Below are 27,738 nucleotides of genomic sequence, written 5' to 3' on the forward strand. Positions count from 1 at the left end.
GGGACACCCTCCGCCACGGAAACCAACCCGCAGCCGCGGGGCCAGAGGGGCTCAGTTTGTGCTGGGTTGGACGGTAACTGGCGATTTAAAGGCAGTGGGCAGAAATCAGGAGTCACCATCATCATAGACAGGTGTCTTTAAAATCGGGATTTTTCAAATTCAGGTATCCCCAAGTGACTGCCCACCGTGCAGGGCTCTTTGGACCCTGGTTTGAATGTAGGTAGCAGAGAAAAAAAAATACAGGTGCTTGGGTTCCAGCGTTATTTGGGTTAATTTTGGGTTCCAGTTCCAGCGGTCCCTTCCGTGGTCTCTGCTGTGCCTCTGCCTCCTGGGCCCCCAGCAGCCCATCCCGAGGCCTACCCCAGAGCCTGTCCCAGCAGCGGCTCACACTGCCACAGCCTCCCATGAACACCATGCCCAGGTCCTCTCATGACACCTCCAGTCCCTCCCAAGAGCCTCACGGTGCCCTGCCATGATCCCCCCAGACCCTCCTGTGATCTCCCCAGTCCCTCAGCTCTTCCAGCAGAGCCAGGAATGACCCTGGGAGCCCAGACGAGCTCTGGCCACCTTCCTGCCTGCCCCCAGCTTGGGGATCTGGGCTTGCTTTATATGAAATACTGTTCGTTAGCACTTGTGAGAATCAGAATCAAGAGCATTTTGAAGTGAACAGCTGCATTATCATTCAGCCAAGCCTCCTAGTCAAGTTGTCCATGAGCGCGGCAGGCTTTAAAGAAGCTTGCTCCAAGAGGCAGTGTCTTCACATCATCCCTCATTCTGCCTGGTTTAAAGCCTTACTAAACCAACTGTCTAGTTTAAAGCCTTACTAAGAGAAATCACCTATTCACAACAACAAGAAGTTTCAGCAGAAGGTAAATTAACCTAAGTATATAGCTCCAATTATGTGTGGATACACTGCCAACAGTTCCAAGCTATGTACCATTATTATTATTATTATTATTATTATATTTATTTCAGCATATTTACATTTCTACAGTAGGTAACATGACTGCCATAATAAGAGGAGTCACCAGTTCATATTTTTAACATGCTAATGCATATGGTATGTTAATTGGCTTCAGATTATCAACAAACAGTTTTAACACAATTACATCCCCTAAGTTTTAACAGTTTAATTTGAACATCAGTAGACAAGAAGAAAGATTAAAAACTGATATGGCACCTCCTGCATTCTTCTGTGCATAAAGACACAAAACCTTAGACAAGATCGGCACATGCAAAGGCATTTTTATGATTTAAAGGCTTGCCTCAACATTTCCCAGTCTAGGTGTGGGTTTCACAAAAATTAATACAGGATTTCCCAAACTTCTGAAAGCTGATCTGCCCTTTAAGAAAAGTAGAACAAATTTTATGCCTCACTACAGTTTTACTGCCTGTTGTCAAATGTTTAAATATCTTAATGTATTCATCTTCTGCTCCTTCCTTGGCTGGCTCTTTGTGACTCCTCCTCCTGCCTTAGGGAACATTGGTGAACATTTTTGGGATATACTTCCTCCCCTTGCTTCCATACTTTAAAAAGGAGTCAGACTCAACTATATCAATATTGAAAGTGTTATTCTTGGCTTCACTCGGAATGCCTGGGACACCTTTCAGTTCAAAACGATCTTTTCAAACTCTCTGGAAACGCCTTTCTGCCTCTGGCATACACGGCTGCATTTTCTTCACCACTCTAATAGCTAGAAATGGACTTCTATAAAATGGAAAGCAAGCCAAGACTCTGGTGAGCAGCTGAAAAGGATCTGCAGTGTGCACCCTGCTTGTCCTCTCAATTTGGGAAACATTAGGTAAAAAAAAGCCTGTGTATTTTTGATGGAATGAGTTTTTTTGGGGAAGACTGGATGGGAACCTTTTATTTTATTGAGTACAGCTACATATAGCCGCTGTTTTTTTGCATTGCAATTATTCAGCATGGAATGAAAAGGTAATTAAACTGTTACTTGCCTCCTTTTAACTATAGAGCGTATATTGTCTAAAAACTGGGTCTCATGGTAATTAATTTTAGTTACTCAGGATATTTATTGACAAATTAAACAGCTGTCTGTGTCTATAGTGTGTTAAGACTGGAAACAGCACAAAGTTTAGCCAGAAAGATCATTGTTCAACCTACACAGAAATATTGGATGATCATATGGCTGCCACATTGCTATTGATTTGGCTGAATGGATTCATCCAACACTGTAAAAATACACCTGTTACTTAATGAACTTGTGTTGTAATTTTAGAACACTTTGGTACAGAAAAGATTAAGTATTTTCTAATGACAATATTTTCCAATACTTCAAGAATCACTTTTGAAATAGCCCATTCTTCAGGGACTACTGAACAAGAGCATATAAAAAAGGCATAACCTTTCTTACAAAATGCAAGTGCTTTATACAAAGTCTTCAACAACGCTACTTCAGCTGTGAAAAAAAAAAAAAAAAGGGGGAGAAAGGAAAATCCCAGTAGTGGGATTGTGAGGGTCAAAACAGAAACACAGATATGGGACATGACTATGGCACTGAAAGTGTGTTGGGTAAGAGATACTGTCTCCACACCAAGGTAAATAATCGTAAGACCCTCTCTACAGACTCTCTATGTATAATGCTTTTAAGGTAGCTTGTTCCAGTAATACATACATATTAGTGAAAGGCAAGTCAGTGCTTCTTGTGCCTATCAACTACAACACAGGTAAGTGCCCCCTAACACTGCCCTTGTAGACTGACAGAAAAGTCTTTTTAGGAATGCAGTGAATGGTATGTTTCTGTGTCACTTCATACCTTGATGCTTTAAGTGATGCAGAAAAATACATAAATAGGTAAATGAATAAATTATGTGAACTATTAAAATATAAATTTTCCCCCTTCCAATTCTGAAAAAATACCATCAATAAATTTATTTCAAATGTATACAATGCTTGTATTATGCTTTCCATCCTCACAGAGCTATAGAAATGTGAAGTTATTCTCACCACACTTGTATGTAGCAGTCAGCTTCCTTCCCCTTCTTTACAAAGGGAACAACCATGGCCATACACACAACCACACCAGGTTTGTAAAGAGGAGCTCCTTGTCTCAATCCTGCACATGGATTACCAGACTGGTCCTCACCAAACACTTAAACAAATTACTCCAGCTCAGCTCAAACCTCAGGAGCACTGGCTGAGCCATGTACCTCCTGCCAGCTGGCTGGCCATGCCAAACCAAAGCAAGCAATCCTAATCTGGGAATAAATCATATTTCACTTAATTCTTCCATCAGCCTCTATTGCTCAGGGGCAAACAGTTTGACCAGCTTTTTGAGAACCCAGGACAAGAAGAAGAGAAAGTATATTCCCCTCAAAGACAAGGGTGTCAGCATGGCCATGACTCCGGCTCCAGTCTAATGAACAGTGTCATTTTTTCTCACAGTTCTGGAACCTCTGAGATGGATGGAAAAAAGAAATGACCTTCAAATGGGTACACTTTTTGGCTTCTGTCTCTCAGTAAATCTTACATCCATAGTTTTCCTACTACATGCAGGAAGCCCCCATATTCTACTAGAATTGAGCTGAGAGAATCACATATTACATATGAGAGAACAGTCCATGGTGAAGGACAGATAATGCAATAAAATGGAAATGCATTCTCAGTCTAAATTACCTATTCCTTATGCTGGGGAATGAGAGAGAGATTATGATGTTGCAGTACTGGGACTCCAATGCCCAAATGATACAGCTCTATCACATGAGCCACTTTTAAACCCAAGTTTAAATGCAAGATTCAGGAGAAATGATTGACAACCGCTGACTGCTTCTTCGGGGGCCGCACTAAACCACAAAGAACCATTTTCCAAATTTTTCATCTTAAAATAAGAAAGTCTGGAGAAAAAAATAGCCCAAAGTCATGCAATTTTTTCAGTGTCGTCAGACTAACTTCATAAAATGTCACCGTCCTTATCAATGCACTAGAGTATGGGGTCAAAAAAGAATATTCTTTTTCTCTCAAAGTTATTACGGAAGTCAGTGGAATAGATGCCCATAAAACTGAACCAAGCTCATGATTTGCTACCTTTTTTCACTACCATCGCTACACGTACTAAGTGTACTTGGCGCATGGAGTGACTCAGAAAGAAGCTGCTCTATAGTGCCAGTGATTTTCTTTAATGAGATATAGTTATCAGTTGACTTATGAATTTCTCTTGGCTGTTCTCATTTACTTAGCTCTAAATTAAGGATGAGATCATTTGCATCCTAGATGTAAAACAGTGTTTATAAGAGAACAGAGTAATCAAAATCCCCCCTAAATCAAGTTTAAGAAATGTACACAGTGAGGTCAGAGGTAGTTCTAGCAATGTGTATAGCATTATCCATTAAACTCTACAGCCTCAAGAGAAGGCATTACATTTCCAGTTTTATCTAGTTTTCCATATTAGTATAGCATTACTTATCTCAGGAATTTAATGTAAGAAGAGACAAAAGGAACTTTCTGCCTCAGCTTTCTGATACCCTGATGACCTCCTCCTGGGAGATCCTATGCTCTCTGTTAATGTAGATACCATATGCCTCATTGGTCATCAATTCAGTTGTTGCTCTCTATTTTATAGCTCTCACAGGGATTTTGATCACACTATCTATAAAACTAATCACTTCCTCTGTTTACTGTTGCTTTACCAGTTAGACAAGCCCCAGTTGGTCGGTATTTTCTTATACATACTTACAAATAGCATAATCTAGTCAGCTTTGTTCTTTTCTTTGGTATATGATGCTCCACTATCATTTATACACTGTTTGCAGTGCATGAAGAAAAGCATCCAGAACTGGAAAGCCACAGGGGAGGGATGTAGCAAAGAGGGAACAGAGCTATACAGACTCTGAACTAACACTACTGGTCAGATGTCTGAAACTGGGAGGGAGTAGCCTGGAGACCAGGACTTTCTTGTTATGTTGCAGCAGAACTTCATCTCAGTTGACAATCCTGCAGTTCCTTGACTGACCAGGATCTGAGCTCCTATTTGTATGTGTTATAGGGTGGATATGTTTGATCACCTTTTCCTGTCCAAGCCAGCATTTTGTGAGGGATCAGAAGCAAAAGGCTAACCCTCTAAGTGGAGAGACTGAAAAGGTAACATCTGAGCAGGCACCACCACAGTGCTGAGACTGGCTGGAGAAGCAAAGAATGAGCGTGGACTCACACATGCCTATGCTGGGGTCACCGGTAATGAGAATACCAAGATGAATGGAGCAGTTCACTCTGCTCTGAGTGATTGATTGAAGCTGTTTTCATCTCTGTGGGGTGTTTTTTTTTGGCTAAAATAACATTTCACTGAGAACTCTCCTACACAGGCATATTCAGCCTCCTCTGACACTCAACCTGCATTTATACTCAACCTAGATAAGGACTGGAAATTTTATGTCTCCACTTCCCTGTTCTCTTCTGCCACCAGCCAGTAATGCAATTATTTTTCACAGTTCATCTTTCTTCTTTTTAAAAACTTGCTAAGTTTGCCAGGGTATGTAAGGAAGGAGAACGGCACCCAGGTATGTGTGGCATATTCAAGATATTTTTCTGAGTAACAGGAGTGCAGCTGTGGAGCTGGGGAAAAATATGGGAATTGAATCAACAAGCAAAATCTTGGGACAACCCTGAGTAAGAAGGTCAAACTGTGCACTGAAGGTATTGGGAGGAGCTTTAGTCAATATGAACAGATTGTCTTTAAAGCATTTATCTTCACAACTCCTCTATCAAGAAGTAGTATGTTATTATTCCATTTTTACCAAAGGAAACAGAGGGAGACCACATACCTTGTCCTATGTCACAGGTTAACCCTACTGAAGAGCAGGGAGTTGGACTGAACAGCCCGACTGAAGAGCAGAGACACACAACTTGGGACCATATCATATGATGTTGCACCTCCTTTCCCTTACAAAATTCAAGCTCTTTTCTAAAGTCCTCCCACCTCCCTGATTTCATGTCAGTCTCTTCTGACACTCGTACAATTTCTCAGCAACTTTGAATTATGAGCAGATACTGATCTTTCTGTGGGAAAGCCCAGATAACCTTGTGTAGGCAGAGAGGCAGCAATGAGACTGTGTGGAGGCAGTCAGGAGACAAACATGCAGCCTATGCAAGTACAGCAGTAAACCAACATGCCCACAACACATATATTTCTGCTCTTCATGGTGGACAGTGATTAGAGCATATAAGTAAAAAACCAGAGCCTAACACCTTTGCTTTACTAAGACAAAATACGTATTAGGTGGGCTATACTGAACAGTCAAATGTGCCTCTATAACTCAAACACTGAACATACTGAGCAGAAATAACCAGATACTTGCTAACTTTTACAGCCCACCCTTTCTCTGCTTTAGCAAACTCTTCAGTACAGGTTTCTGTCCAAGGCTCTAGTTTCGCTTCTTAACCATCAGAACAACCACTCTCAGTGGTGACAACCTCTCCTGCAGAAAGACCTGAAAGCTCTGCTACTGACACAACTTTGGGAATTCATTAATACTACCGTCTATATTTCCTTGATCTCACACACAGGACCAGTCAGAAGAACTAATATTCCTCCACCTCAGGTAGACACTCTCTCTATGCTAGTTTTCTCGTCACCTCAGCCAGTGTTCCACCAACCTTTTCCAGTGAATTCTTCAACCACCAAGTACAATCAAACACAGCAAATGTAGATCTATGGCACACAGATTGCAGAACAGCTGAGCTATTCTAGCACTGTATGCAATACAAATTTCAGGTTTTGATTTTTAAAAAATAGAACAGCTTTGTGGCCATCGCTCAGTTTCCTGGCTATCAAGAATCTGATGGTTAGCAAATACACAAGGCACCAACACACAACTGTATTGCCAGATCAGCCAAGGTTTGGAACACTGTTTTTTCCCTTACCAGCTCCTTGTTGATCCATGTTTGTCTGGTTCCCTCTAACAGTCTTATAGGCACTAATGAGAAGGTACTGGCATGTTCACATAAATGGAAGTCTGGAGAGTTCAAAAGAGGAATAAAAGTTTAGGGTAATTCTCATTCTTGGCCATTCAGAATAAATCTGAGGATACCGAAAATTATTTCTATCTAACTCTTGTTCAGCACCTTTCCTGTATGTCCCAAGTTTCAATCAAGGCTTTGTTGTTATTTACAGCTATACACTGATATACAAAGAGCTAAATGAAGACTCACAGGATATTGAGAACAAGCTTGTAATCCTGCCTCTCAGTGTATGTGAGCTATTGTTAAACACCATTTTCCAGCTACTGATTATTTTGTCAAAAACAAAACCAGTGTGATTTTAATGAAAGTACCCAGATTTACTCTGTCTGAGCAGATAGATTATGTATTTAATTGTAAATGGACTGTAAACATCTGAGATCTTTATGTATGGAGAAAATAATAGTATCGAGATTTTAGATATTTGAGTGAAGCTTGGGTTTTTACAGAATTGAGCTGGGAAAATAAAAGTAATATATTTTGATCTCTTGGTATTTTTGTGGTATCTCTTGATCAGCTTAATTTGAAGGTGAAAATATAAATGTATGTTAGAGATATCCATCTCTGGGCAATTTGTCTGAAAAAGCAAATAATTTCTTGCAACATAATGAACCCCCCAAATAAGGGGAAAATAAGGGTTTTTTAGACTATATCATTCATACATCCTCAGATGAAGGATTATAACTATTTTTGCTACAATATGCTTATAAATATAAAGAATAAATCACAGCAGAACTATTTACATCAAACCATCTAATAACATATTTATGGAGGATTGTTTGAGAAGTATTTGCTAATTAAATATACTATTTATCACCTACCTATGTTTTTTATCACCTACCCAGCAGGCTATCTTTCTGGACTTTCAACTACTGAATTTCTAGCACACTTAACAATTACTGGTTTTGAAAATTAATAATCCCAGAATTTTTTTTCCTATTCTTCTGCTAACATTTTCTGTAAACTTATAACAGGAAAGATTCTTTTCAAAGTTTACAGCAGATTTATAAAAGATAATGGGTTTAATGATTTAAAAACCTGATTCCTTGCAGTACTGCAGGCCTAGAAAAAAAGATGGTTTACTCTGAACCATCAAAAAGTGAACATTTCTTTTGATTTTTGAAAGGGGAATCAGATCCCAAGATACTGATTTCAATACCATGGCAATTTCCTATTGTAGAAAAGCTAGGAATTTTATACCTGACACATTTATTTGTCTTTGGTTTTGGAATTCCAATTACTAGTCCATTTGCAATTTTGTATTCTAAAAAAATTACTTGGAGTCACAGTAACTTGCCTTCTCAAGAAGCTTCCAAAGCATCTCAAAGTGGTTTGAGTATAGTGGTAACACTATAGGTGTTACATGCATCTTAAAACACCGTGCGAGATGATTTATCATAGTACATGATGAGGATAGTCTTCAAAATTTACTAAAGGTTGTCTCTTCCATGAAACATAATGGTTCATGTATTTTTTTTCCATCTGTTTAAGTAGCTTCCTCTCTTTTCCTCTAAGTCTCCCTCATCATAGTTTTCTACTCCAGTGTCCCCAAGTCCATTAATTTTTCCCTTCATCAAAGATCATTAATACTTCTTTCTTCACATCCATCCTTTAAAATTCTTCCAAGTGTCACCCAGAAATTGGATACAACAGAGATCAGCACTGTAGGAAGCCATAGGGTAAAACAGGAAAGCTTTGCCCTCTCAGAAATAACAAATTATGTGCTCTCCATTTGGTTCTGTGCAGCAGTTGGAAGAAGCAGTGAAGCTGGCACCTTGTCACTGTACTGTGGCAGAGACAAAGAATCCACCTCTAATTTTTTTTGACACAAAAGAAGACAGGAGAGAGAAAAAACATGACCACCTTGATCTTCAGTTCCCCCTTCTTGTGAGAGCAGGATGACAGTGATATTTCCTGTGTGTTGTGGCTGAGCAGAAGAAAAGTTAGTTGTATCTGAAATACTGAACATTCCCAAGAAAATACCTACTAGTCCTCAGAGTATCGTCCATAGCTCAAAAATACCTTAAAAGAAAGAAAGTAGCCTTTAACGCAGTTGAATACTGTCATAAACACTACATTTCTTTTAAAGTTTATATGATTGTACTTCTAGCTTGTCAGCAACATTTCCAAGTATTAAGTGTAATTCTCTTATTATCAAAGCAAAGAAATACTTATATCCTCAGAACTCCCATCTGCAAATAATAAAAAAAAATAGAATTAAAAAGTGTAAAATATAAACGAAGCAGTGACTGGAATTTCTTTCTGAAAACACCGTATTGAGTTACTAATGAGTTTTTAATAGAGAAAACTCTTTCAAATTACTTATACCTAGTGGTTTAATGACAGCTATGCCCACCTTCTTGAATTTTATTGTTACACAGGAAGCCCACAGTGTTGTCCATTTTGCGCTTTACCTCCTATTTTCTTCATAATTTGCAGACATACTCTAAAAATCGTTGGGAATTTCCATCTTAAGTGAAAAAATAGGCAGAACTAAGTTCAACAAAGGTAGCTGTTTCTAACAATCTCTAGCAAACACAACACAGCTGACAGCTGAATGTCACAAGTGGGGCCTCAGAAACAGGGCTTAACAATTTTGTTTAAGATCACAAGTTCCTAACCAACACTTGAGCCACAGAAGAATGTCCATTAGCTGCTATAAAAGCAAAATTGGTAGGGCTTTGTGATTCAGTGGAGAGCCTGAGAGGCACACACAAGGAGACACACACCAACACACTGGAGAGTAATATAGATTCTTCAATTTGAATAATTTCCACTGTTTTTTCTTCCTCTCGCTAATATGAAATCATGTTTCGTTTCAGTTAAAAACATTTTTCTGCTCTACAATTAATCATGTTCACTTTTCTTTCCGGTTTAGCTCCCACTAGACTCTTCACATAGCATCCAGTATGATTGTATACTGTGAAGAAAAAAATATTCTGTAGCTAGAGTTGTTTTGTCCCACCGTTGTGTTCTTTAATCTTTTGTTCAATGCATGGAAAGATGCTAACCTTTCTGCGCTATCTTAACCGCAGTGATCAGGAAGCAAAACAAATGAGATTTAGTAGATATGTTTCTGTTGTCATTATTAAACTTCATATGCTTTGCTATGTAGGCAACGTGTTTTATTTCTCTTAACTTGAAAGAGGTTTCTGTCTTATTGTTGCAATTTATTAAGGGCAAACAATCTAGGGCTTATAATAGGCCTGTAGGCAGAACAAAGCCCTTGTCAAATGGAAGGGTTGGCTGCTCAGCTGGGTAGCATGTAAATGTGCAAAAAGAACTGTTCTGTTCAAAGACACTAGACATGCTTTTTAAATAAAACATCTCATATAATTGAGAGTTGCCATTTAAGTGTTGTGTTGGAAATGTTAATTTAAAAAAAATTAATTTAACTGAAGAGTCGCAGTGTATTTTTTGGTAAACTCTCACAATAAACAAAATCCCACCTATCACTAAGGTTTTTATTAGAGGTTGAACATTGTGTTTCTAAAATGGCAGTTCATTGTAATTTATAACACTATGTTAAACAAGTCAGGATAAGTCCATTGACTGCAGACTGTGTAAACTTGATCTTCTCCAAGACATATTTTGGGTTTGCTCTTAATATAAGAGATCACTCACTCTGTTACTTTGACATAGCATCATGTCTCAAAAAGTAAGATAGTTTCTCATTCTACAGCTCATTTAAAATTTCTCATTATGTGCCTCCTTTGCAAGAGCTGAAATTAAAATGACAGATAAAGATAACAACATAATAGGCATTTTTTTCATGCACTGGTCCACTTGGGCACAGGCAGTTCTTTTTTTCCTCTTCTGTTGAAATGGATAATCAGGACAGTATCATCAATTAGATTTTTCACTTTAACTTTTCATAATGTTTCCAGACTTCAGTATTTGGCAAAGACAATTGGGACAGATTTCTTTATTTTTTCCTCTGGCCTAAAACTCAAAACCCCCCACTTCCCAAACTGTTACCACCGAAGAGTTTATTAAATGGCTGAAAAAGACAGCTGGTCCCACCATCTGTTAAAAATTTTCAGGGGCCAAATGAAACAGGTTACACCTTTAGCCATGCCAAGTCTTCCAATACCCCCTCCCTCTCACAGCCTGTGGAGGGCTAATCTGAATTTCACGCTCTGATTTTGCTATTGCTAATGTCTGAGCTTCTTATGTGTGCTTCTTGTAGTTGCTTATATTAGTTCTCTAGCAGTAACAAAAGCTCCCCTCTCCTTTCAACCTACCTCATTTGCAATCAACAGAATCCTGGGTCTATAGTCTCCTTTACAATAAGGTACTGTACCTTGAAGGAAACCCACAGAGAACCTAATATCTGACTTTTTGGAGCAACAGAGAAAACCAGGGGTACATTTCTGTTGTTTTGCAGCCACTTTTCTATAAATGCTAATGGAAGTAATTCAGATGTGCCAACAAAGACAGAATCTGCAACACACTGCAGGTGTGAGGGGGCTGAAACAAAAGGGATGCTAACCCTAATGGTATTTCTTGTCATTAACAATTCTTTGATGTTCATACTCGAGGTTCTCTTTTATCTTGTAGTTTTTCAGCCATCTTTGTTAACATGCAGTGCAACTAAATTTTTTTTCCCCCTAACCTTTAAAGACATCTACAAAATGTTTATGCTAAGTTAGTTTCCATAGCATCTTTCTGTAACACACATTGAAGTAAAATGAGATAAAGCTTGCAAGGTTATTATTAAAACATCAGTAAGTTCCTATCATTAAGTGAAAGGAGCAGATCAATAAAAAGAAGCTCTTAATGTTACTTTAATAAGGATGAGTTTCTTGTAACAGGACTGGGGATTAACTTCAGTATAACAGAAGCAGTGTTTATAATATAGCAGTTCTGTTGATAAGAACCAGATTGTTTTACTTGTACTTATTAAAAAAAGAACTACAAATACCAGTAAGTTCCTATATTAAATATATTAAAAATATAATATATATAAGGACATTCTAATTATCCAGAAGGGATTTCTCTACCACTAAGTGGGCAATGGCATTCAGTCAAGGCACTGTAGGTGGAGTATCTCCATATCCATCTGTCTTTCCATGATTTGCAGATGGAAAAACGCTGTGTCTTTTAAAATGTTCAACTCAGTAGGATGACAGTAAAATGAAATGAACAATCAAAGCACATAAGATGCCAATCCGAACTACTGCACAGCACTACCAGCAGACCCAGCATTTCGCTCTCATCCCATCGGTCATGTCCTGTTAGATCACATCCCATTTTATCACAGTCTGTTGCATTATTGTTGCAGCATGCTGGAATGTCAAATGAGCAACATAATCAATCGATACCAATTTCCAATTGGAATTCAGCTGTAAATCTGCACTGAGCTAAAAATGCTGGAGATTGTAATACAAATTATCAAAAGATACAGTTTTCTGAAGCCTCACATTTTGTTTTTCTTTCAAAACTTCATTTCTAACAGATCAATTTAATCAAATAAATTAAATCTGTGCCTGCATAAAGTACAGCACTTATCTTTGAATTTGAATATAAACTTCCATCACTCTAATCCTACGGAACAAGAACAGTGGTTACATTCATATTTTTTCTTCTTTTACAGTTTACTTTCATCTTGAGGCGTAAAGGCAAACTAGGAACACTGTAGTTAATATATTGCCTCGTCCCAAATTTCAGCTTTACGGATTGATGGACTGAGCTGCTTCTCTTGTTTCATCTACAGCATTCATCTGTTTTAGAAACGTCTATGGGAACCGTGGATCTTAGATTATTGACTATTTTATCAAATTAACAGATTATTTAAAATTATTTTTCTTGCAATAAAACACTGAGTTCTTGAAGTGACAGAAATTACAAAAACTGTAAATTTCTGTTTCAAAGATACCTTGCAACCTCAGTTAGAGCTGTTCTGTCATAGAAGCCTTTACATAATCTCTCCTGTTGCATTGTTAATTTGTTGCTTGTAACAGGGAGCAGCAGCAGCAAGAAAAAAAACACTGAATAAACTATGTCACACAATTTTGTGGAAGTACCTCCTCTGCTTTCCTCTCCCTTTGCTAGGGGCCCCAATGTAGCACCTCCATATTGTCATTTCCCAGCTATACAGCAAGGCCATGCTCCAGCATCCAGCTTTCTGAGCATCACTTCCACTAGAACCACAAGACCCTGCTACCCCTGTCCTGGCCTCACCCATCCCCACCAGTGCATTACACAGCATGGTGCCCCAGTTCTGCTACTCCTGTTTTAGACAGGTCTTCATCAGAGACTTGCCATGATCAGTATCACAATTTTTTTGGGAAACAGCCCTGACAGGCTTCTCCCTCCCTCCCTCCCATCACTGTACCCCAATGGATGGCATCCAGTCTTTGTTGTGGTGATATTTTCACTGAGAGGTCAAGACTAGACTTTCAAGCCTACTTTTCACTGGTAATGGGTCAGAACTTGGGACTTGGGTCTTTTGCAGAAAAATATAAACATGTTGATCTACCTACCTGCCATCTCCATTTGCCAACTATTTTATAAAATACTATTTAAATTATTGAAAAAATAATCTCACTCTGCAATTTAATTTAAAAAATAGGACTGCTAAACAAAAGCAAGGAATTTAATCTATTACTGGCCTGATCAATAATATGTAATCTGGTTTCTGGAAACATTACTCCAAGATGTGTTTTTCACTTATCTGCTCCTATGTCCTTTAGCATCATAGCACATGAATACTACAATAAACACTTCCCTGATAACACAATGTATATATTTACTGTTCTGACTAATACTGGATTTATATATGTAATAAAATAATTTCCAATAATTCTTGAGAAATCCATTAAGATGAGTTAGTGCATCAGCCTGTGTTTAAAGACACAGTGCACTATCATTATGAATTGTTGGCCTCCTTCCTTATCAGTTCCAGCACCCAGCACATTGGAGACAAAGCTTCTCACTGAGTTCTGTAACATTTAGCTCTGGCCCAGAGGACTGCTCCCTGGCCTTTGGTTTTCATAGCATCCTGTGCTACTTCTGTCAGTCTGGGAGTCCTGCTTTGTTGTCAAGCAGAAACATTTTCTGTTAAGCAAGCATTCTGCTACAGCTCCTTTCAGGGTGAACAGTCTTAAAGAAAAGACACATTAATGAAATTTATTTCTAGTGTTAACAAGAAAACTGAAATTATTGCTCATATTTTTTTGTCAGACTTAAAAGCAGAATGGATAAATTTATTACATGCCATGTCTTGTGCATATATTAGTACTAAAGCTACTTACCTGTTTCTTATAGGGTGATACTTTTGTGCCATATGGCTTTATTTTAAATTGTGTGTACTATATATATCTGGTTAACCAGAAGACATTTAAAAATGCCAGATCTTGGTTGTCTCTCAAAATTCTCCTTCCATTTTGAGAAGAAAAAAAAAGAGAAATAAGAGTATGGTAGACTTCAGTTACTAAAAAAAAAAAAAAAAAAAAAAAGCAATGTCCCTATACAATTACAATTCTTACAAAAGAGGGAAAAATTATTCAATTATAACATTTTTTAAAAAAGGTGAAATTTTAAAATTGAGGCTTAAATCCCATTTTACATCGATTTAAATTTGGGGTAAAATAGCTAGTAGTACTACCCAGGCATCTTGACCTCCAGACATTGGCTTCCACCACAAAACTATCTTCTTACTCCCTCTCCATGAAATCATATAACTTTTTCCCAAATTACGTATTTCCTAATTTTCACTAAAGAAGAAACTTGTGAAGAAACTCTACTTACACTGATAGACCTGAGTTCTAAAACGCAAAATATCATATCTGTCCTCATATGCATGAAATCAAGCAAAGACCAATGGATACCGAAAAGAGACCATTGTGTATTAAAACTGCAGGCTTTAGTCATACATGTCTTGCACTTGTCAAAGACAACCACATAACGAAGTATATGAAACTCATCCTGTTTTCCTACCATTTATTGAATTCAGTATCAGATTAGGTCTAAAGACACTACATATCTTATATTCCTTATTTATTTGTAATTTTTAATATCTCCTATATTTAAAAGCATACCTGTTTTTCATGATGATAGAAGATATAAATAAAACCAATTCCTTCACAATCATGGATGTTGGTTATGACAACGAAGGTAAAAGATTATCCAGTCAAGACTATCTTTAAATAAAGTATAGCAAAAATTGAAGAGATCTAAATATAGAAAGTAGCAACACTGGGAGATTCCTTACAAATCTTAATGGGGTGCAACCATTTATATTGAATGAGAAGTGCACTGGGGGCATGTAAGAAGTAGTATCAAGAATGTAAATTGGTAGCTCCTTTTTACCCTCTGACAGCACAAATCAGAAGGTCTCCAATTAAATTAAAAAGGACCATATTTAAAAACATTTCTTTTGTTTAAAACTGAAACAATAAGTCCATTTTGTGTTTGTGTGCATGTACCACAGTATCCCAGAAGTCAGGAACTTAGTGAAATTAAACCACAGTGAGACAGTTGCTTGGAAGTATAAACACTCACAGTTATATCAAATATGGAAGAATATAAGCATATAATTATATAAGTGTTATGCTTATATTAGCAAATATACTAAATGACATAAGATTATCAGTAGTTGCCCACTATTAGGAAAAAAATTTCCTTCCAGGAAGATGACTTTGTAATTGTCCAGCGTGGATTACTTTCTGTACATACCAGTGAAAAACTTAGCTTTGATTGTTACCACCAAAAGGAAAATCAACTTTTGGTCTGATTTGATTTAGCAAAGTCTTTAGCTTTACATTACTTATAGCCATATTTTATAAGCTTCTAAGTAACAACTACTCCTTGGATGGTCTGATAGGGGCCACTTAAAAGACCTTCAGTGCACAAAAGCCCTTTCCACCACTCTTAGAGTGTATGGGTGAGGAAGGTCACAGTGGGGGCAAATTTAAGATGGCTGCAATTTACTCCTATTCTAAGGTCCCTTTATGTTACTAAAGTGATGTAAATGTTTAAGTGAGAAGCACGTTTAAAATTACCAAATGAAAGGAGCTAATCTCCAAAAGTTCCCTGCCCGATTTTTGTTGACACAGAGAGAAGTATTTAAGCTGCCATAACTGAAAGGCAGAAACTGTCCTCAGCAAGAACTGGTTTCTACTGCCATTAAGGACTACAGAAGAAATCCACTAAAATCCCTTGTTGAGCTTCACCCTTTTCTCTCCCGTCTGCTGAAAACTGTTCAATGTAGTACAGAATGTCTAGGAAATTTTCTTCTTCCTAACAGGATTTTAAAGTCTTTTATAAAATATGAAGAACAGGATATGTTATGAACTGTTAAGCAAAATACATGAATATTTCAGGATAATATACATGCAAGGAAATAAATCAGAACAATGCTTCAGTGGCATCAAAACCAAATGAGAAAATCTAAGCAATTCATGTTGGTATGCTCCCACTGACCATGATCATCACACTGATATGTCTCCTGTACTCCTTTTCATGCACAAATCAATCAATCCACACACACACATCTATCAATGTGGGAACAGAAGTTCAACTCTGGCCAGTTTTAATGTGACTACATGGCTCTACAGCAAGTTGAGGCTATGGCTTTTAATAATCTAAAGGCATATATGTGCTCTAAAATGAGGATGAGAGAAGGCCACCTCACAGGGGTTATCTGGTGAGAGTAAAGGGAACTGATCAAAAACATGTGAGGAAAGGGAGATAAGTTATGAAATAATAAAACGCACAGACAGGCTTTGTGCAAAGTTTTTACCCAAGAAGTAGCAAGAATGAAAACATCCTACTCAACAGCAGCTTTTAGATAGTAATTTCAGTATAAAAATATTAGTGACATTAAACTAATTTGAAAAATTATAGCAGATGTAGATAGTGGTATTACATATAACAAGGAAAACATTGTCTTTTACTATTTTACCCTTTCCATGCAATTAAAGACTGCTTAAAATCCCTTTGAAGTCCATTTCTGATGGCTGAGATTGATACAAGCTTAACAACTGAGAAGAAGAAAAAAGAAGAAACCTAAAGAATGTACTTAGGGAGTGTTGGCATTTTGCTTGTGCTTTACTATTTAATGTTCTGAAGCTGTTCTTGTTATCTCAGGCCCCCGTTCAGCAAAGCACTTAATCATGTGCTGAAATTTCATTGATTTCAGTGGGACTTAGGCTTTGGCTTAAATGCTTCACTGAATTAAATACTATTTTTCACTTTCCTTTACTTCTTTATGAAATTAATAGAACTAATCAGAGTAATGTATTACCCAGTGTAAGGTAAACTGTTGGTTTTTAGACAGGTGACATAACACCTAACTGGAAACCTCACTACTATTTTACTAAAACAATTGATAAATTCTAACTACACATAATAGTGTAGGGATATGGTGTAGTTGAGAACGGTTAGTGTTAGATTAATTGTTGGACTAGATGATCTTCAAGGTCTTTTCCAACCTTGATGATTCTGTGATAATAATTATATGAATTGCAGTAATAATAAATCTTTATTTTCCCAAATAGAGAAGGATGCAACCACAAAGCATCGATATTGCTAGAACACTATATGATCTATGCCAATATAAGAACAGAGTAAGTAATTTGACTCTTTAAAAAAAAATATTTTCGATCCAGATATGTTACAAATTAATGGAGAATTTATATATTGCATAGGAAAAGTTATGTTATTTTTGATGAGGTGTCATAACAAATACTTGTTCTTGTTACATTTCGAAAAAATGTAAAGAAACTGATCTGCACACATGCATTCATATTAGTTGCCATTCATATTTGCCCTGCTATTTTGCATATCATTAATTCATCTGCAGCTACTCACCAATTCTCTGTTGTTTAAGGAGTCCCTAAATTTTAAAGGCTCTAAAGAGCCTTTAAAGTACATCTCCCTAGATGTACAGCAGAGGAGAATGAGTAGTGAATTGAAGGACTTCTATATCTAGCAGGATTTTAACATTTAATTTCAACCTGCTGTCACCTTTTGGGTGAAGAATAAGTAAAGGATTGTTCTTCCTGGAATGGCTGAATCCTTCTCTCATCCTCATCTGCTCTGTCTGTCTTAATTTCTATGTTTATTAGGAGAGACAAAGCTTTTGCTGAACTATCTATTTCATTACCTTTTCTTCTTTCAAACCCTATTCTGGTTTAGGGGTGCCGTGACTGCCTTTGGGTTTCATTTGCCATGCCATCTTTCCTTGTCCTGTGGTCAAAAAGACAGTGCCAGTGAACCCCAATAGTAAGAAATTCTGTAGCTTAAGGAACAGGTGTGAACTGCACCTCCACAAGGAAGGTTTGTTAGCACAGATCAGGGTAAACCCACAGGAGGGGAAATAAAAACAAGGATCATAATTAGGTCTATATAATACATGGTCAGATTTAACCAGCATGGTTTCTCAAAAAAAAAAAAAAAAAAGAAGAAAGATGATTTTGAGCAAATTTGTAAGGCACTCCACATGAATGTTTTATTTCCAAAAGTTTTTGATGAGCTTATATGGAAAAGAACCAAAGAACTGTTGCAGATCATAACTGTGGCTCACAAACAGAAAGTAAAAAGATGAAATTGTCAGCTTCTGTGAAGGAAACAGTTACCAGCAAAGCATCTCAGCATTTCACAGAAAGTTACATATTGTTTCATTAAGGATTTGGAAAGAAAGTAAAAAAAAATTGCTGTTGAAATTTTTTTCTCTGCTACATACAAGAGGGCTGTGGAAATGAAGGAATCCCTATAGCCCAGAGATACAGGTTAAGAAAGAATTAGTTTAATGGATAACAAGAGTAACTAGTCATAATGATGGTTTCAGTCACAAGGACTATATGAAGCAGTGCATGAAATATTAGCTTTAAAACTCTTTTGCTTCCTATATTTTAAATATTTATTCAAGTTAAATTTATGGCAACTAATACTTTATAAGAAAAATATTGACAAGGTAAATCGAGACACAACTATTATTTTAGATTATTTTACTCTGTATGCTTTTGTAGTGTGAAAAGCCATACACAGCACAGAAACTTGCAAAAGATAATGTTTAATACCAGTCTACTAAAATACAAAACAATTTCACAAACAAAAATTTTTAGTAGAGTTATTTTAATCCAGTTCAGTTCCTTGATCTTATTTTCACACAGCTCTACCAGCAGTTGTGCCAGCACAACAGAAGGGATGGCACAGGGTGGGAACAGCAGCTGGGGGCAGGGTGAGCAGGGAAGAAGGGGTTGGAACTGTATAAACTAACCTTGCTGCTAAAGAAATGTGTCCATTACCAACATCAACACATACAGGTAATGTTGCTCCCCTTTACTGGAATTGCTTATAGAGATACAGCTAAACGGGACAATTTACAGCTGCAAAATAAGGTATAAGTTAGTGAAAGAAAGTTACAAGCTGAAACTGTATTTTTAATATATGTATTTTATATATATATATTTTATATATATATATATATATATATATAAAAATATATATAAGCACACAAGTACAATGTTAATAGGAAGAGATTACCAGCATGAAAATACTCTTACCAGTATTGGTCAATAGAGTAAGTGAGGTTCAGCTTTGAGCAAAAGACACACCTCTCGAAGAAGAAGATGGGGAACTGAGTAAGCTGTCATCTTCAGGGACAGATTCAATGGCTGACAATGATTTGTAATACTCATCGTCTCCATCCAGCACTTTGATTTGGCTTGAAAGAAAACAAACATTTATTAAGTTAAAATATTAATTTTGTCAGTATCTTCAGAAATAGAAACTTCTCTGTGGATGTGAAAATGAAAAGTGCTAATATAAGAAAGGGAAAAGAAGATGGGATTATTTGATAAGAAAGACATAGCTCTTATACATACTTTTATTTTGCTATTACTTTTTATGATTATGCTTTGAATGGTTCTGAGGATCAGTGAAATGCAATACAGTCTTTCAGTTTGGATGTACAGAATGATAGACCAACTATTTGCATCAAATGGGCACTTCATTTGAGCAATGTGACTTTTTTGTCTGTGTATGTTCCACAAGTAGGGTATGATTTTGATAACATCTTTCAGCTGATAGTTTGCTGTGAATATGAGCCAAAGACCACATCACCGATTATTAGGAAAAGCCCTATTGACATCAAGGGGCTTTCGTTTTCCTGTGATGTATGATGAGCACTGCAGCGCCATGTTGGTGTTTTTATTCCCTGAACAGGAATACAGGCTTTTTTAAACTAGGGGAAGGAGATAAACCAAACCAAATCTTGTGCAGTCATGCAAAATTTTGGACTTTAACCTTGACTCAAAGACCTCCTATACATATAGTTATGTTCAGAAGAGTAATAAAAACCAGAGGAAGTAATACAGAAAGTTCTTATATATTTTTGGAGTACATGCATTTACAAGACCAAGTATCCACCAGTTCTCTCTGGTCCATGTGATCGATCAGTCAATGAATATTGGCAATTGTACAGTAGCCAGCCTGGCTTCTGTAAATAGTTTTCAGAGATTTTTACCTATCACCAGGTGATAACTGTTCATGTGACAATGAGAACTGACTCAGTTCAACAGAGGAGGAGTTTTTTGGGCTGAGTGGCCTCTCTGTCAGTTCTTAAAATGTGCTCCCCCAGGAGGGCTGAAGACCATTGCAAGTGCACTGCTGCGAAGCTGCTGGGCTTCTGTCTGTGTTCTAGGTCAGAGAACTTCAGTTTCAACACCCTTCATCTGGCACTTCTCATGAGTGCTAAATGCACTTAAAAACATGAAGAAACCTATTTTTTTGTAGTAGTAGCACTCAAAGAGAGCTGGGTAGTGTATTTTGTAAGAATCAGTTCTAGTGTCTGCAGACAGCAGTACATGCAAGTTTTACATTTGCTTCTGCAGAAAATATCCAATGTCAATGCGCAGAAATATGTTAATCGTCTATTTTTAGAAACCTCTCTAGAAAGTTTTGCATATTCTGTAATATCACAAAGGACTTCTTCTGTTTACAGTTGCTTAGAACTAAGAAGATAGATATTTACCCAAGTTTTCTTGGCTTCCTCTTGCTCCCTTGATATTCTAGAGTTCCCTGTGGAGAGGGCCAAGAACACACAGTCAAAGCAAAGCAGCAAGTCGTTAATTTTTAATTCAAAGTGATTTTGTGTTGAATGCAAGCAGATGCTGATAATATCAGAAGTCACAGCATAATTTTTTTGATCAAAGGGCTCAAGTGAGCCTGATGAAGCATGCATCTTGCTCGTCTTTGATAAACCACATCAATTATTCACCGTGAAGGCAGACATCCTGACATGAAAGCAACAGATAAAGAGCATAAGCACATGTTCAAGACGAGAGCAGAAGAACGTGGGGGTGGGGCTGGAGGGGCTGAAACAGGTATTAATAACAGAATTATTAACTGGAAACAAAGCCAGTAAAACAGCTTTATTGCCACTTTGAACTCACGTTTAACTGGTTATAGTACATGTTGTCCTCAGGGCTATTCAGCATTTTGGGCTGCTGACATCGTCGACGAGGTGTTCTCAGCTTCTGTTCAAGACAGTTTTCTGAACCTACAGTAAGATAACACAATTTAGTTTTAAGCTGTGCCAGGTGCTGTGAATGTCTTAGTGTATTTTAGTCTGTAAACAGTCTTTTATTCTGTCCAATTTGGTTCTGGATTTATTAGCAAGTCTGTTCTATCCAAAGTAAGCACACATAAACTTGGGGATCTTTGTTTCCTCTTTTGAAACTCAGTTCAAACACAAGTTTTTAAGCAAAACTTAATTTTTACTTTTATAATATTTTTTATTCTTCCATATATCTATATTACACAGCTCCTTATTCCTTTCACACTTTATCTTAGCATCTTCTGTTGTCTAAGCAGGAAATGAGGTATATTGTGACTAGCTAGGGATATATCATTCAGCAGCAGCAAAACCGTTTTTCTACAGTAGACAGTAATAAAGTCTTCTGATTGATGAGACTTAGTCTATTATAATCATTTTTAAATATAAAAAGGCTACCTCTTGACATGGCTTGCTTTAATCAGAGTAATCGGACTGGTTTGGAATTATTCTTTCTTAATATAATTTGTGATGTGCTGTAAAGTAACAGTTGCTTACAGTCATCTGGAAAGCAGAGTTTAAAGATGAAGGAAATATTTCAGAAGGGGTGAATTTTGAGAAGAACTAACAGCCTTTTTATTCCTTTTTTTTTTTTTTTTTTTTTTTTTTAATGGTGAGTTGTACTTTATTTTACCAGGCACATCCTCTAGATTACCAGGAAAACTATTTTCAGGACAATCAGAATCATTAGACACTGTGTGGGGTCAGGAAAGGTAATTTATTTTTCAAATAATTCTCCCTGGGCCTTTGACTTTTCTGACATCTCCGTGTTAAAAATTATTTTAGTGACAGTATGAATAAAAACAGTTTTTGGTGGCACTGTAGGAAAAATATACATCTTATCACGTTTGCATTCCGTACTGCACAGGAAGCTTGCTCCAACACAAAAATCAAGTAGCACGAGTTCCTTTAAACACGTAAAAACTGAAGTCAATATGGCTTGTGCAGATACAGGGCTCTAATCTCACAAATCCACTTGTAAGATCAGGCCTTAAGGAGTAGGTAATATTACAAAGGAGGTTTATTATACAGCTAGGTTTACAGTTTGCAGCTATTGTACTTTTCTGCAATTACTGAGTGAGGTAGAGGAGGTGGTTGAACTTTGGCCTTTTCAGCCAAATGACTGACTGTTCTGGGAGATTTTCTCTCTTTCTCTGTCTTTCTCCCTCTCAACAGCAGAATTTGAAAGACATTAGTTTCCTCTCAGTGTGGGACTGCGATGTCTGTGTGGGAGGGGAGCACTTGTTTCGTGCCAACTGTCATGTTCCCTCACAACACCTGGGATGGTGGGTTAAATGGCCACCAGGGAACTGACTACAGAGCTGGATCTAAAATGAAACCCCAATTTTATAGAGAAAGGCTACATTTCTCCAGTAATACAAAATAACTTTTCAATAACATGCTCATGCTGCTTGCTAATTTAATACCCAAAGCCTCAGTGCTTTATACTTTCAAGTTCAGTAAACCTTTATATTTTTGCTAAAGAGGCTGTGATGGCTGAGCCTGAACCTTTGCTACTTATCTGTACTGTATATAACCAGGCAAGGCAGAAGCTGTTCCAGAAAATACTTCTGGGGAAATTGGGTGTCCGAGTGATATCTATGTCTTTGGAAAGATTTTCTCTAATATTTAGATAGGACATTGGTGCAATTTTGTTCTTTAAAATCTCTGGAAGCTTTGTGGAAGACCTGCCATAACTACATTCTACTCTCTCTGTTTGCTCTGGAAGTTATTCAAATTGACCTTAGAGTTTTCTGTCTCAGGACAGCAGGACCTGCAATTTTTGCAAGCACTGTTTTCAGTCACAAGGTCATATGAGTTCCTTTTTACAGCAATGTAGTTCGTGAATACCTCTCCACAAATAATTTTTTCATTCTAGCAAGAGGCTGGCATGCATAAAGACTCAGGTCCTCACAGCTCTGCATTATTTCACACACCTCCCTGCAGCTTGCCAGAAGTAAAAACACAGCACACAAATATTTAGAAAATTTCAAGCAGTAAGATAATATGGGTATTCTTTTTTCCTTACCCCAAATGCCATTGCAGCCTTCATGTTATTTTTTCAAAACATCTATATCTATAGATGTTGTTTTAAAAATGTCTTTTATTCATTAGGATTCTGAGACATTAATATTTTGCTATAGCTTTTTATCTTGACACAATTATTTCTGTCTATTCTATGGGTGGTCTGCAGCCTGTGTCCTCAAAAGGAAATACTCTTTCAGTGGGCCCATTTGTCTTAGTGTTTAGTAGCATACTACTCAAACAGTACAAAATCTGGTAACATTTATCATAAACTACCATATCTGGAGAAAATGGTATTAACATATGCTCAACACTCAGCAGTTGAATAGGCATTTTAAATGTTGTTCTAAAATATTTTGCTTTGATGACAAACTTAAAGCCACCAATAAGAAAAAAGTCACTTGTCATTCTAAGAGCAATAGCAGCAGCACCAGTAACTTTAGCAGGGTAGCATCTACACTGCACCCACATTGTGCCAAGTGCCTCTGGCATGTCCAGGCTCCTGAATTTGCTACAAATTTAGAGACCAGATGAGGGAGTGAGCACATGCACTTCCTTTGGGTTGTCATTTAGCACCATGTTTGAAGTAAGAGACCGATGGGTTCCCTTTTGTCTTGAAGAAAACCTTTTCTTTAAGAGCAGATATTCCTTAGGTTACAATTTCTTTATTGGTACATTCCTTACTGCAGTGCAGAAATAACACAGATTAGGCAAAATGCCTTCTGCCAAGTGCACTATGTCAGCTGATCCAGCAAGTGTAGGGTAGGTGATGTTCTGGGCATCCTCCTCCTTTCCTCACTGAAACCCAGAAAGGCTGATAAACATGGGTGAGCAGGCTCATGTGGACGCTTCCCTAAAGCTACCACAAAATTGATGTTGCTTACAGTAAAAGGAATTAGAAACTGGCCAATGGGTAAATCTGTTGGAGTAAAAAGTATTTATAAGTAAAGAAATCAATGGTGTTTCTGTTTATTCCTCTGTTACCACTATTGGTTATCCTCTTTATTTCTCTGATACGTAAGAGACCAAGTCAATAGACCAGGACTTTGCAGTGCTCAAATAGATTAAAAAGATGTGTGTTTTCAACTAAAAGTCAAACATTCAAGTTACATTTTTAAGAACTGGGAATTGCATAGTTGGAAAGCAGTGTCTCCAAGAGAGACTTGGGAATCATCATGGATATGAATATCCATGGATATGGATATCCTGAATACGAAGTAGACTGGGTGCTAAGCAAAGGACTACACAACAGAAATAGGAAAACAGTTTTATTGTTGAATGCAGAATTATTTTAAAGTGGGTGCCATAAACTGTAGAATGTTTTGAGAGTAAGAACTATCTGAAATTTGGAAAACCTACCATATGGCGAGATATTTAAGACTGTTCTATTTCACTCTTTTTCAAAAGAAGTTTAAGAGGTCATTTGAAGCAAGTCTAAACTCCTGTATAGAAGGTGAGGGTTTTTCACTTTCAGAAACAGAAGTCTGAACTATCTAATGGTCAGAAGTGGAAGAAAATTTCAGACCAGAAATACAGCACATAGTAAAAGTAATCAGTCAGGAGAAAAAAAAAAAAAAATTAGCAGTATGATGGAAGCTCAGGTTGAGATTGGAAGCTTTTAGAAAAGCTACGTTTTGACCAATGCTAAAGTTAAAAACTATTCAAGATATGAAATAGATTGCTTCTAGCTTAATATGAATTCATTTCTCAAATGTGATTTTTATCATGAGTCTCAATCTGCAATAGATTTTATATTGATCTTTTGATTTCTGGGATACACTTTCACCTCCCAAATTTCCATGTGATTCTTCTTCTTTGCTTTCTTATGGCTGAAATGGAAATATTTTTCTTCAATTAGACATCATATCCATCATACTGACACTTGTAATGACATCTCTTGGCTTGGAGATGATTAGCACATTTCTTATGCCATATCTTATTTAGATGATTTTTCTGTTTAAAAAGCCATCGTTTCCATAAGTTGCAAAGGACTCTTTCAGAAATGCACAAACTGTTAACAGTAAGATTTAACTAAGGACTTCAAAATGCTCTTTAGCACTGACACAAGGACATTTGCATCCAGGATTTGGGCCCTGACCAATAGTTTCAAAACAGTACCTACAAATATGTATTTTTTGAATGACTTCCCATGAGGCAAATGATTTCACTTCATATTCAGTGAAGATCTCATCTTAGATGTTCTGTTTGTCCTGTTTATCTTGGTACTGGAAACTTGGGGATCAGGCATTCGGCATGCTCTTCGGAGGAACTGAGAGTCATCAGATTTTTCTCTCTGAAATGAAGCTAGGGTCTTCATAAACTGTTCATGATTAAACATATGCTTCAAAAACCCCTTGACGTTGATAACTTTGTGGAACATTGCTCATTTTTCCTATATGGAGAATTCTGTAGAGAAAATGGTGGTGAGGCAGCTACAACTGCATTTGGACCTTGTAAAATCCACTGATGTTAGTCAGATTATTTTAAGATTGGTGCAGCACAGAGGGGGCTCTAAACCCTGGATGACATCTTACTTTTAGCAAAGAATGCACAGAAAGGATCTTTGCCAATGTGTCAGTGTCACAAAGAAGGCTGCATCACCAGTTCCCTCGCTGAAGAGACTCCATCCACTGCAACACATATTGAAGGGTGGAACTGAGTACTCTCATTCTCCTTCTGAAGCCATTTACCCAAAGAAGGTTTGGAAGGGGTTAGTCTTGCCTATTTTTCTGTTATAGATAAACACAAACCTAATACCACAGGAAGGATAGTCCTCCTCTAATAACTCAGGCAGGGAGAGTTAGTGTATGAGAAGGGGCAGCCTGCTAAAAGAAAGGTAATGAGGCCATTTAGGGGATCATACATATTATTATAGCAGAGTAAGCAAATAAATTAGATAAATCAGTATGACCAAGAAAAATAGTAAGCATGTGGCTGATTTCCAATCTATATCAGATGAAACATGAAAGTGCAACCCTTAATTATAAGCAAATATTAGCACAGACTCATGGGATCTCATCATAACATCTCAAGGTCTACATTCATGAAAATTTAAGCAATGTTTAAAATCATGTTAATTTGTTCTTTGTTTGTTTCTTTTCCTGCCAGTCTAATTTATTCCAAAAGACTTTGGTTCTCAAGCCTGGATATATTGATCATGCCTATGTAAAGCATTGTTATAGCCTGGGGAGAAGACTTTTGTGGAAAAACTTGTCTTTGTTCTCCTTTGATAATTTATATGTATTTTGATGTTTTCAAGCTTTTCCAGTTTTGAATCATTTTTCAAGGCAGCAAGTTAACTTTACTTTTTCTCTTGAAGTCTTAGGCAAACGCAGAAATGACCTCACAGACAATGATAATATACATGCTCCTCCTGGACTGGATGTTAAGTGGATAATTACATGCAGCATGTTGATTTCAAGGAACAGCTACATTTTCTTCTGTGCCATACAAGTTTGTTCGAGCAGAGGACTCAAGGGGCTAGTAATTCTGGTGCCATTCATACCAGTGTTAAATGGGAGTGACTGAATACTACTTGTGCAGTAAAAGTGCTGTAACTAAATTAGGCTTTATAATTTTAATGATTTCAGCTTTATTTTTAAAAAGAGATTTACAAAGGGCACATAATGCTGTCTGGCCAGGAGTGTTCATACAAACATTTTTGCCTTCCTTTCTGATTCCCATGATTCTCCACCATTTGCACAAATTTGCATCACACCATAAATGCAAAATGGGAGTAAAATAAAATTTGCCTGAGAAGCAGAGTGAATACTGTTAGGCCCCACTGAGCACCTGCTGCACCTGCCTGCCTGCCACACTCAAGCCAGTTAACGCAGAACTACCTTGCACATCCCTGTACTAAACTGCAGTCATTGTGACTTTAGTGCAAGCACACATTAAGAGATACCAGGCCCACATCAGAGGGTATTTGTACACTGCCTGTTAAATGCTACCAACTATAAATGCATCAGAAGCAAGGACAGGATAATAGGTTTAATAGGCTTCACAGAACAAGAACTACAGAATAATCTGTAGCTTCATTTGGCAATAATGAAGTTATCAGGTCTATGCTATATGCTATAAATTTAATTATATTCTGATAGTTCTGCAAAGATGCTGGAGGCTGATAGAAAATAAACAGTCTCTGAAGATTTAAATCTAGTACAGGCAAAACCAC

At 37.2% G+C, this 27,738-nt stretch overlaps 1 protein-coding gene across 13 annotated transcripts in view; it reads right to left on the minus strand.

Moving 5' to 3' along the window:
• Positions 1–18,440: 18,440 nt before the first annotated feature.
• Positions 18,441–27,738, minus strand: part of MYO3B (myosin IIIB) — a 211,238-nt gene continuing 201,940 nt past the window's right edge. For 12 of the 13 annotated variants that reach the window (XM_026852319.1, XM_026852312.1, XM_026852310.1 and 9 more), the window contains 3 exons: positions 21,376–21,482; positions 20,955–21,001; positions 19,405–19,646 (listed from right to left, as the gene is read on the minus strand). In XM_026852319.1, coding sequence (XP_026708120.1) covers positions 19,514–19,646; positions 20,955–21,001; positions 21,376–21,482 — 287 coding nt within the window. In that variant the 3' untranslated portion in view covers positions 19,405–19,513. Of the gene's footprint in view, positions 19,309–19,404; positions 19,647–20,954; positions 21,002–21,375; positions 21,483–27,738 lie in introns of those variants that run through there. The other variant, XM_026852307.1, reaches the window with a different exon arrangement.

This window comes from Athene cunicularia, assembly GCF_003259725.1.
Source record: "Athene cunicularia isolate RWA chromosome 7 unlocalized genomic scaffold, athCun1 chr7_part1, whole genome shotgun sequence".
In the NCBI taxonomy this organism is placed as follows: domain Eukaryota; kingdom Metazoa; phylum Chordata; class Aves; order Strigiformes; family Strigidae; genus Athene; species Athene cunicularia.